This window comes from Glycine max, chromosome 6, assembly GCF_000004515.6.
Source record: "Glycine max cultivar Williams 82 chromosome 6, Glycine_max_v4.0, whole genome shotgun sequence".
Classification (NCBI taxonomy): Eukaryota; Viridiplantae; Streptophyta; class Magnoliopsida; order Fabales; family Fabaceae; genus Glycine; species Glycine max.
In genome coordinates this window covers 14,842,854-14,854,175 of record NC_038242.2, presented here as the reverse complement: position 1 = coordinate 14,854,175, position 11,322 = coordinate 14,842,854, and the positions used below count along the sequence as shown (strand labels likewise).

The window sequence follows — 11,322 nt, the reverse complement described above, 5'->3', positions numbered from 1 at the left end:
ATTTGGGTCATCGGATTGTGATACCAAAATATTCTATTTTTTCAAGTTTTTGTCTCCACTCATTGTGCATTATTATAAAGATTTAATTTAATATTATTGTATGAAAAGATATTATTCTTTAATAACTAATTATTGTTTTGTTTAAGTGGAAAACTGTTTTACAGAGAAAAATCAATCACATTTTTTTAGCTATTTTATCACATCACGTAAATTGTTTTAATTAAATAAAAAAACTTAACCGCAACTTCTGTTATGTTGCACCACGTTCATGGACGTTCCTGCGTTGTACCTTCTCGAATTACGCTGTTGCCTCTTCTATTATGAATAAAATAGCGGGTTGTTGAAGGTGTAGGTGAGAGAATGGATATTGCACCAAGCACGTGTGGAAAGGAGCAAAAGGAAAGATGAACAATTGTAATGGTCTCAGAATGAAGATCGTGCGAGATAAAGATCGAGTCTGTGGAAGAAATATATAATGAAGTGGTGGAGGCAATTACATCTTCACGGCCGCATGCTCAACTCCGGCACGGCGTCGCCACTTTGCTGTCGGTCAACCTTGAAATAAATTAATCGAATTAATGCCACGATGGTGGATTAATTGTAACCACGGCACACAAACATTTACATAAAAAAATATGAATTAATATAAAATTTCTATTTTATTTTAAATTTAGAATCTTTTAAAATACTTATTGTTTTAATAGTTTCAATATGAGTTTTTTTTTTAATTCATTTTTGGCTTAAGTTCTTTAGAATTCTTTCACTTTTTTCGTTTCTATTTTTTTTTTATATTTTTCAATATAAAATCCCCATATAGTACAAATAATTTACATATCCCTGCATTACACACGTGTCAAATAAAATGTAATGATTGTTGTATTGTTTTTTCTTTCAATCTTTTGTTTATTTGACTAAATTGCAAGTTGTAGTTGTTGCTTACAAGAATTGACAATTACATTATATATTCTTTATTTCATTTTTCCGCATTCTTGGCACGTAGACATGACCCCACTTGTACTATTTAAGCTCAGCAACGGAAAGTGACCCCTGATCTAAAATATATAATTAGATAGGTGAATTTTTCATATATATATTCTTGTGATTATAATATTTTTTTGTTAAAAAATAGGTTAATATTATGATTTATTTGATGATATTTTAAATCAATTAATAATGTAATTAATTGTATACGAGTCATGACTTTAGACACCTAATTCTTATTAGTGAGTCTAACCACGGATCTATGATCCATAATGGAAGGTATTTAGAGTTAATAAATAACAAGGCTAAGTCTCTTTTGTTGTCATGTTATCAATTATTCTATAAAATTTATTCCATTAAAAGTTCTACAATAAAAAGAGTGTAGTCAAACAAATAAAAACTTAGACTTCTAAATTTTACATATCCCACTACTCAAACAATTCTTTCCTTGATCATATCTTTAATAAATGTTATATTGATATTTTAAACTCATATAAATTCATTCTTGATAAATTTATTTATCTTACAAAACAATCAAGTTGATAATAAATAATTATAACTGAAATATATTATTTCCAAATCATAATAAGATATCTTCGAAAATAAATGAGAGATGAAAAGTAGACATGACAATGCGATCGGACGGGGACGGGTATTGTCTTCCCGATTCCGACTCTTCAACATGTCCCCATACCTGTACCCGATATCGGACAAATTAAAATTTATTATCTCATCCTCATACTCGTCAGGTATCGGGTATCACCGGCCCGTCTCGTACCTGATTCAAATTAGAAAAATATTTTTTTAAAAGAAAATATTAAAAATTTGATTTTAGAAAAAATAAATTGATTGTTAAACATTTATTTTTAACTACTTATATGTCAATAAATTTATTATAGCGCATGTGAACATTTATTTTTAACTACTTATATGTCAATAAATTTATTATAGCGCATGTGTCTACAAAAATCGTTAAGAAAATAATATTAAATTATGTAAAAATTCTAAAATAAGGTTAACATGTAATAAAAATTCTAGGCTTTTTGATTAAATTATGCAAAAATTCTAAAAAATTTAAGTGGTGCGGCAAGTCCGGGTTCGGGGTCGAGACGGATATAGTAATCTGATACTTGTACCCGTACCCGACTTTTGGTTATCGGGAAAAACCCGAACCCGAACCTGTACCCGATCAACTCAGGTATTATCTGTCAAAGTCGAGATGGATTCGGACGGATACCCACAAGTACAGATTTTTTTGTCATGTCTAATGAAAAGAAAAACAGTTTAGGCATCCCTATCTCCAAGGGTGGTGGGGGGACAAAAAGAAAGATCTTTTTGAAGGGGTAAAAGATTCAAAGTTCATGGAATAATCTTTGTATATATAATCAGTGTTTTTTTTTTAATTACAAAATCAGAATTTTGTCATACATGAGATGATTTTAGGAGATTCAAGTCCTCTCAATTTATTTTTTCTAAAATAAAATTTTTCTTCCAATTGCAATCACACAATGATATGATTTTCTAGAATATACGTATGCACCACTAGATTTTATTAATATATTCCACAAGACAACAAATTATAAGAAAATGAAAATGCACAACAAATTTATGAGACAAACAAATTAATTTTAATGGAATAAAAATTAATGAAAATATTCAAACCCTTTTAAAAATATGGCAATATTCAAGAGATGCACACCATCATGTTATATATGATTCTTATTTAAAATGAAATGGTACTTTTTAACTGACAGAGAATCCATTCATTTCACTCGATCATGTTAATGTTGTGCATCATTACGCAAGACTTGGGCATCTTCCAATTGAACCGATAAAAAGATTTGCAAGAACACATTTAGTTGAAGCAAGCTCAAATGAAATTATGCAATTTCAAAGATGGTGCTTACAAAAGCACCGTCTTTGATTTACGTAAGCACCGTCTTTGTTTGCGTAATTTCAAAAACGGTGCTTACGTAAACATCGTCTTTGAAAGTATATCCCTTTCTAAGACGTTGGATTTTGATTCGTCATTGAAAAGTTTTACTTTCCACAACGTTGGATATAACGACGGTCGTCCACCGTTGTTGTATCCTGTTTTCCACCGTCTTAGAAACGCTTTTTTATAGTAGTTTGCGGGACATGCCCTTCTCCCGCCACCAAACAGGATTAATTGAAAATCTTATCCATTAAGATCAACTTGACTAATTTCAAATCTTTCAAGAATAAACTCTTCAGGTTGCCCCATAATTTAGGATAGCCCATGCATTGATAAATATCCTTGTTTTGGCAGGAATATCATAATCTTAGTTTCACATTGGATGTTGTCTCTCGAGCAATCAAAAGAGGAATAAGTGTATGTAATCTCATTGTTTCTTTGATTACACATTTTAAGTAGTTCATTTGATTCACACATTTTTCATCCACTAATCTTGAATTGATTCCCATGGCTTTTCTTACCTCTTCTTAAGCTTTGTTCATGGTATTTGGTTTCCTAAAGAGGTCCACAAAAGCCCATTCTAGATTCGTTGAAGTAGTGTCACTTCCGCCTACTATCATGTCCTGAAATTAATACACAAATTAGCTTGTTATTCACTATTCACACACCATTTTCCTATGAATCAATTTTAATACACAAACAGTTTTCCTGTAGCATATATAGACTGAGAGAGAATGAAAGAGAGAGACCATTAAGATTCCTTTGAGGTTATCTCGGGTGAGTTTGAAATCAAGTCTTCTACACTCTTGAAGGTGAAGCAGTATCCCCAAGAAATCCTTAACATCGGAGTGGTCATTTTTCATGTTTTTGCTCTCATGTTCTACAATGACTTCCTCGTCAAAGAAGCATCTATTGCAACAGAAGTGGACTTCATTTAGGGAATTAGGCCAGTCAGAGAATCAACCCAACATAACGAAGGGAAGAAATCACCCACGCAGAAAGCGGATAATAATCTCATAACCTTTCTTCCCAGAACTCCAAAGCTGCAACTACTACTACGAGCACAACCCATTTTATCATCATACTTCCGTCCAAGAACACATCTAGACACAATGTTGTTGGAAGCCGCAATCAGCATCTCACTCAGATTCACACATGGTCTTTCTCTTTGACTAGCACATGCTTCACCAAGCTCGGTCCAACATATTTAAAGACCTATAACAAATTTTAAGAAAGGTTTTTTTAATCTAATAATTTTTTTTAACAAAAATTAATATTTTTATTAAAAAATTATTTTTCATTAGTTACATTGTTAACTTGCTCATTAATTAATATTTATTTTTTTATTTTTATTTTCATCAATTTCTATATTATTTATTTAACAAGAAATTACTTATATTTTCAAATTTATTTTTATCTGTTTTGATAAATCTATTTGGAGTTCCTTTTTAGTGATCCCGCAATACTGGAAAAAACAAAGAACTCACACGTCGGCACGCTGGGATTCTCCGTGGCCACCACCCGAACCCACGACGCGATCAGCTTCCGGCATCGGCGTCCACGGAGTCACGATTCTCAGCGGCGAGAACCCGCGGGTTAACGCATAGATTCTTCCTAGACGAGAGGCCGAGGGCGAGGATCTTGGCAGCGGGGCCGAGGTGGCGAAGCTGGTAATCATGGAGAAGATGGATCGAAGCTCGACGAGCGTCTTCTCCATCTCGTGGACGGTGCGGGTGCAGTAGAGGAGCTTGAGCGGGGAATGGGGCTTCGAAAGGACGTAGCTTATGATCAATGAGAGGAGTGCGATGGTTTTCCCTGTTCCGGTGGACATTTCCAGGAGAAGGTGAAGAGAGGACAACAAGAAGACAGTGAGTGAGAGAAGTGAGGAACAACCGCACATTCCAATTTAAAATTGTCCAAATATACAAACATTGCCTTAAAAGTTATAAAAAGGAGTTTTTTTTATTAGTGTCGACATAATAATCTGTAGATAATTTTTCAAATTATTCATGGAAAAATTCATGGAAAGTTACCCATGGAATAATTCATCTATACTTGCCCACAAGATAATCTGTCTGTACATATAATTACTAACTAACAGATTATTTTATGGATAATTTCCCATGAATTTGGTATTTTGGTGGTAAATTTTTCAGACTAGGTTACTTTTAGAAACTAATTCTCAAAAAGGGGTTGTTTTGAAACTTTTTCTAGGGGTGGTCCGTTTTTGAAGGGGACTCGCCAGTGGGGCTGACGAGTTGGACACGTGGCGGCGCCTGGGGGACTCACCAGTGGAGTTGGCGAGTTGTTGTCCACGTGGCGGATCCCGCCACTCGTACTGGCAAAATGCTTTTTTACGGGAAAAAAATTTTTAACTTCAAACGGGTATAACTTTTGATAGGAATGTCCGTTTGAGGCACATAATATGTCAAAATGCTCGAAATTGAATGAAGAATCCCTTGGCAAATACCCATAGGGGATTTGGTCAACTCATTTTCCCAAAAAATGGATTTAAGATTCAACCACCCATTTTTTTAATCTTAAATCCTATTTTTAAGCTACTTAGAGGCATTTTTTGGGAAAATGAGTTGACCAGATCCACTATGGGTATTTGCCAAGGGATTCTTCATTCAATTTCGAGCATTTTGACATATTATGGGCCTCAAACGGACATTCTTATCAAAAGTTATACCCGTTTGAAGTTAAAAAAAAAATTTCCGTAAAAAAGCATTTCGCCAGTACGAGTGGCGGGACCTGCCACGTGGACAACAACTCGCCAACTCCACTGGCGAGTCCACCAGGCGCCGCCACGTGTCCAACTCGCCAGCCCCACTGGCGAGTCCCCTTCAAAAACGGACCCCCCCGAAAAAAGTTTCAAAACAACCCATTTTTGAGAATTAGTTTCTAAAAGTAACCTAGTTTGAGAAATTTGCCTAATATTTGTTGATAAAATTACCTATCGGCATATTTTCATTGGGTTTTCTTCTGTGATAAATCCACTGGTAAAATTGAATTACCTATATATGGATTTTTGGTGTTAATCACCGATTTTATCGGTTGGTAATAACAAAAAATTCTAATTTCAATGCTTTATTAGCAAATTTCGATACTTGTCAAAACTAACAGTAAGGATTGCTATTTGATTTGGTTTCATAAATCGAATCTAACACCTTGTACTCTAATTAAAGTATTGATTATATTCCTCTTAGGAAAAAATAAAGATGTCTCCTATGTATCTTATGGAAGTTGCAAGGTAATTTCAAATTGAACATGAGGTCTTAACTTGTCTCTGTACCTTAAGTTGAAAACAAAGGTTGCTAGTTCAAATGAAAAAAATTCACAAGTAATATGTTTTGTCTTGCATATATAAAATATATTTGTTGATTAGAATTAATGTCAAGAATCACTCATTTAAGATACTTTAATTTTTAAATAAATTTTTACCATCAACACCTGTCAATGAAAATGAATTACAATATACCATTCACTCTGTTTAGAGGTGGATTGACAAGTTAACCCTCAAAAAAACATAATATCATGTTCGTAGGTTATGAAATGGTGGGTTTAACTGTCAAAATCCAAACAATATAATATAAAATAGTAAAATATGGTAAAAGAAATATCAATTGGTTTATTTTTAATGTCATTAATTAGATTCAATTGCAATCACACAATTTGGCTTTCTAGAATTTAAGAACACACCACAAATTTTTACTAACGCCTTCCACAACATACCAACAAACCATACAAAAATAAATGTGAAACAACTATTCAAAAGATTAACAAACTGCAAGAAAACAAATATAACAATGTTCAAGAGACGAGTAATTAGACTCTTTGGAACCTCACTCGTTACTCCATAAATGCTCATATCCTAGCTTGTTAGCACTTCTTATTGTATAGCTTTTACATCCATTACTAAATTGAAGTACTTCCAGATCTATACTCTTTATAGGTGTTGCCAAACATGCATAATGTGAAATGATCATGTTTTATATGGTTCTGGTTCAAGATGAAGTGGTACTTTCTTACTGACAGTGAGTCCATTTGTCTCACTCATGTCAATGTTGTGCATCAATATACGTCCAGACTCGGACATATTCCAATTGAACCAATACAAAAGATTAGCAAGAACATACTCAGTTGAAGCAAGTCCAAATGACATTGCAGGGCATCCCCTTCTCCCAATACCGAACGGAATTAATTGAAAATCTTGTCCATTAAGATCAACTTGGCTAGTTTCAAATCTTTCGGGAATAAATTCTTCAGGATCATCCCATAATTCAGGATCCCTCTGGATCGCCCATGCATTGATAAATACCATTGTTTTTGCGGGAATATCGTACCCTCTTAGTTTTACACTTGATGATGTCTCTCGAGCAATCAAAAGAGGAAGGGGTGGATGTAATCTCAAAGTTTCTTTGACTACACATTTCAAGTAGTTCATTTGATTCACACAATTTTCATCCAGTACTGCTTTGGAATTGATTCCCACCACTCTTCTTACCTCTTCTTGAGCTTTCTTCATGGTATTTGGATTTCTAAGGAACTCCGCAAAAGTCCATTCTAGAGTTGTTGAAGTAGTGTCACTCCCACCTATTATCATGTCCTGAAATCAATATACAAAAGTTGAAAATAGGTAATCATGCATCTTCTCAATTAGGTAATCATGTCCGGATATGCAATGGATTTATTATCTATGTTGTATGATAGATTAATTAATTAATGAGTGAATTACACTAATACCCCCATGTGCTTTACTCATTGCATTCTCATTCCTCCTATTTTAGACTTTAGCTTGACCTTTACCTCCCTTGGGTTAATTAATGAGTGAATTACACTAATACCCCCATGTGCTTTACTCATATTGCATTCTCAATTAGTGCTTTACACTAATGCCTCTATTGCTTTCGGTCAAGCGTTTGGGTTGTGATACATTGGTATCCAGTTGTTCCTACTGTTCATGGAGGTGGGGGCGGTGCAAAACAGATGTATTGTTTGCCTCTTTTAAGCCAATTTGCACAACTTGTGTCAAATTGTATTATAAATAATATATATTTTTCTTATAATTAAAAAATGAATATTTCATCAGGCAAAACAATGTATCCATGCGTAAAAGACGGTCAGGATGTTTGATTTTGGTGCAAATGGAATTTTTACTCGTACTTGCTATTGCAAATTACGTCAAAATGCAAACAATGAAATTGATGCTGCATAATTTTTCATGACTTTATGGTCATTGATTTGACTATCAAAACGTGTTTCTTTTTCTAAAGATATTGTGTGGAATGTTCTAGCTATGAGTTAGTTAATATGAATTTATCTAATACAATAATATATTGGTGGCTTGAACGAAAATTTTACCCTGTTGCTGCAAAAAAATAAAACTCAACATCTTTTTTGAGTTGAGAGGAAGGAGATGAGGAGGATATTTTGGAGAGATAATTTTATTAAAAGTCATGTATTTGGTCTCTGTTAATGAAATTTAGGGTATTTAGGAGAAAGGGAGTACTAGTGTACAAAAGCTTAAAATTTAGGGGGATTTAATTATGTAGGGAGAGAAAAATGAAGGAGGGTCAAGGTAATTAAGAAAAATCACATGGAGTATAGTGTAAGTAACTCTTAATTAATTATACTGTCACACATAACACAACACATGGTGTATATATATAATATAAACATATAGAGATAAGATAAAGATAAATATATAAATAAAAAAATTGATGGATATGGATGGATAGATAAAGAGGGAAACCACTAGGATTGCTTTGAGGTTATCTCGGTCGAGCTGAAAGTCAAGCCTCCCACATTCTTGAAGTTGAAGAAGTATCCCCAAGAAGTCATCATTCTTCTTGTTACTGCTCTCGTGTTCTGCAATTACCTCATCAAGGAAAGCATCTACTGCGAGAAACGTGGTTTTCATCTCTGGAATTAAGCCAGTCAGATAGTCAACCCAACCCAACGAAGGGAAGAAATCACCCACGCTGAAAGCCGATAATAGTCTCATAATCTTTCTTCCCAACGCTGCAAAGCTGCTACTGCCACTACCACCACATGCATCATCACACTTCCGTCCAAGAACACATCTAGACACAATGTCGTTCGATGCTGCCATCAGCATCTCAGTCAGATTCACACATGGTCTTTCACTACCACACGCTTCACCTATAGCTTCAACCAACTCTGTAACAACTTCTTGTCTAATGGAATGAAACAACCGCACCTTCTTCAGACTCATAAGCTCAACCTTACATGTCTTTATCTTTTGTCTCCACTCTTCGCCGTAGTACACGAAAGCCACATCCTTGCATCCATAACCAAAGATTTTAGCAGCTGTAGGTTGTCGGCGGTTGGAGAAAACAACATCATGCGTTTTGATTATTTCTCTGGCCACGTCAGCTGATGAGACCACTAGGGTTGGAATTTGACCCAATTGCAACATCATGAGAGGGCCATATTTGTGTGAGAGTGCATGAAAGGAGCGGTGTGGCAGTGTGCCTAGCTGGTGAAGATTGCCGATTATGGGTATCTTTGGTGGGGATGGTGGCAGATTGTATTTGTTTCTTCTTATTAGCTGAAGAAGTATAAGGAAGATGCAGAAGAAAACTGTTAGGTAATGGGTTGAACTTAGCTCATGCGGCAATTGCTTTAGGACTGATGATAGTAGAGCCATTTTTTCCTTTGGCCACCGCTTAGAATTTACGTGACTGTAGAATATTATTGTTATCTATCTATAGATCGGACAAAACAGAAATAAAATATAATGGAAAGTTTCACAGTGTCATACTGTCATGAAACCCACAACCACACAAAAGCTATCCGGTGCTTTCTATATTTATCCACCAAATATGCTTTAATCAAGAAATTAAAATCACACATCCATTAGTTAATATTATTATTTAACCTCTGATTTTTAAAATAATAACAGAAAAATTAAAAAAAATTAACTAGTTAAAATATAAATTATGAACTAAAATAATATAAACGACAATTCCCCTACAAGGAAAATGATGTGTACTTAAAAAAAAAACTATCACTAGAATTCCAAAATTCCTAAATAGATATATATAGAACTTTGTCATAGGCGTGTTTTAGGTATCAATTTTAAGGAGATATACAACTAATAATTTATTATCATAGGCTTTACCTATGGATATATTTTTATCTATCGTTAAATTTTACTATCACTATAGGTAACACTTACAAGTTTAAATGTGTAGGTAAAAGATAATAATATATATCTATAATTTCTAACTGTAGGCAAAAGTCATTTACTTGTACCTACGATTTTCTATAGGTAAATGTCATATAATAATAATAAAAAAGTTTCTAATTACTCTCTTTGTTGATTATAATTTTTAATTAAATATATTTTATTTTTTCTTTTAAAAAATATAATTGAAAGAAAGATTATTGAAATTTGAAATAGAAGGAACCACCAACAATTTATACACTTAAAAGTTGAAACTTAAAATATTACTTCCTATATCTTTTGTTTAAATTTCTTGTGTACTTGAATTTCACAAATCAATGGGTAAAGACAATCATATGTACAATTTAGAATTTAATTAACCTCCACTCAAGAGATCTAGAATATCAATGTCTTTCCCATCAAAGCATTCTTACATCTTTATCACCATCTAAATCATTTTCCTGATATAACAATATCACTTATTAAGAATAACATCACTAATATCATAAACCAATGCTCAACAAAATATAAGAGTATATAAATGTGACAAAATGTTCAATACATATATACTAAAATATAACCAAATATTTAAATAGAACAAATAAAAATAAATCAAAGGAAGTTTGCATCACTCTCATCATCATCTATATAATTATCATCCTTATCATGTGATAAAATGTTCTCCATAGTTATTGTAACACAAACCAAAAGGAAAAAAGCACCAGAATAGGTATTTATCCGTAATGAAATTGTTCGTAGATACAGCAACACAAGACGCCAAACAGCAAAGGGGAATGGATATTTATCCGTAGTGGTGGATACAGCAACACAAGACACCAGAACAAGAAATGACAGTTGGTGATGCTAGAAACTAGCAAAGCACAAACCATGTCACTTTCTCCACTTCCATACACTTTTTCCAAATCAAGAAAGCTATTTCACAGTAGCTCCAGTCACCAACTTGCAACCTCTCTTTCTATCTCTTTGCGTTATGTTATCTTCATCCAATAACGCTCACGTTGGCACTAGGAAGTCTGCATCACTCTCATCATCATCTATATAATTATCATCCTTATCATGTGATAAAATGTTCTCCATAGGTATTGTAACACAAACCAAAGGGAAAAAAGCACAAGAATAGGTATTTATCCGTAGTGGAATTGTCCATAGATACAGCAACACAAGACACCAAACAGAAAAGGGGAATGAATAT

At 33.6% G+C, this 11,322-nt stretch overlaps 1 protein-coding gene and 1 pseudogene across 1 annotated transcript; both read right to left on the bottom strand.

Moving 5' to 3' along the window:
• Positions 1 to 2,950: 2,950 nt before the first annotated feature.
• On the bottom strand, positions 2,951 to 4,121 carry LOC106799012 (cytochrome P450 71A1-like; annotated as a pseudogene).
• Positions 4,122 to 6,609: 2,488 nt separating this feature from the next.
• On the bottom strand, positions 6,610 to 9,593 carry CYP71A10 (cytochrome P450 71A10). Its single transcript, NM_001248592.1, is given in 2 exon segments — positions 6,610 to 7,526; positions 8,673 to 9,593. Coding segments are annotated over 2 exon segments (1,542 nt in total). The 5' UTR covers positions 9,591 to 9,593; the 3' UTR covers positions 6,610 to 6,902.
• Between the last annotated feature and the right edge of the window lie 1,729 nt (positions 9,594 to 11,322).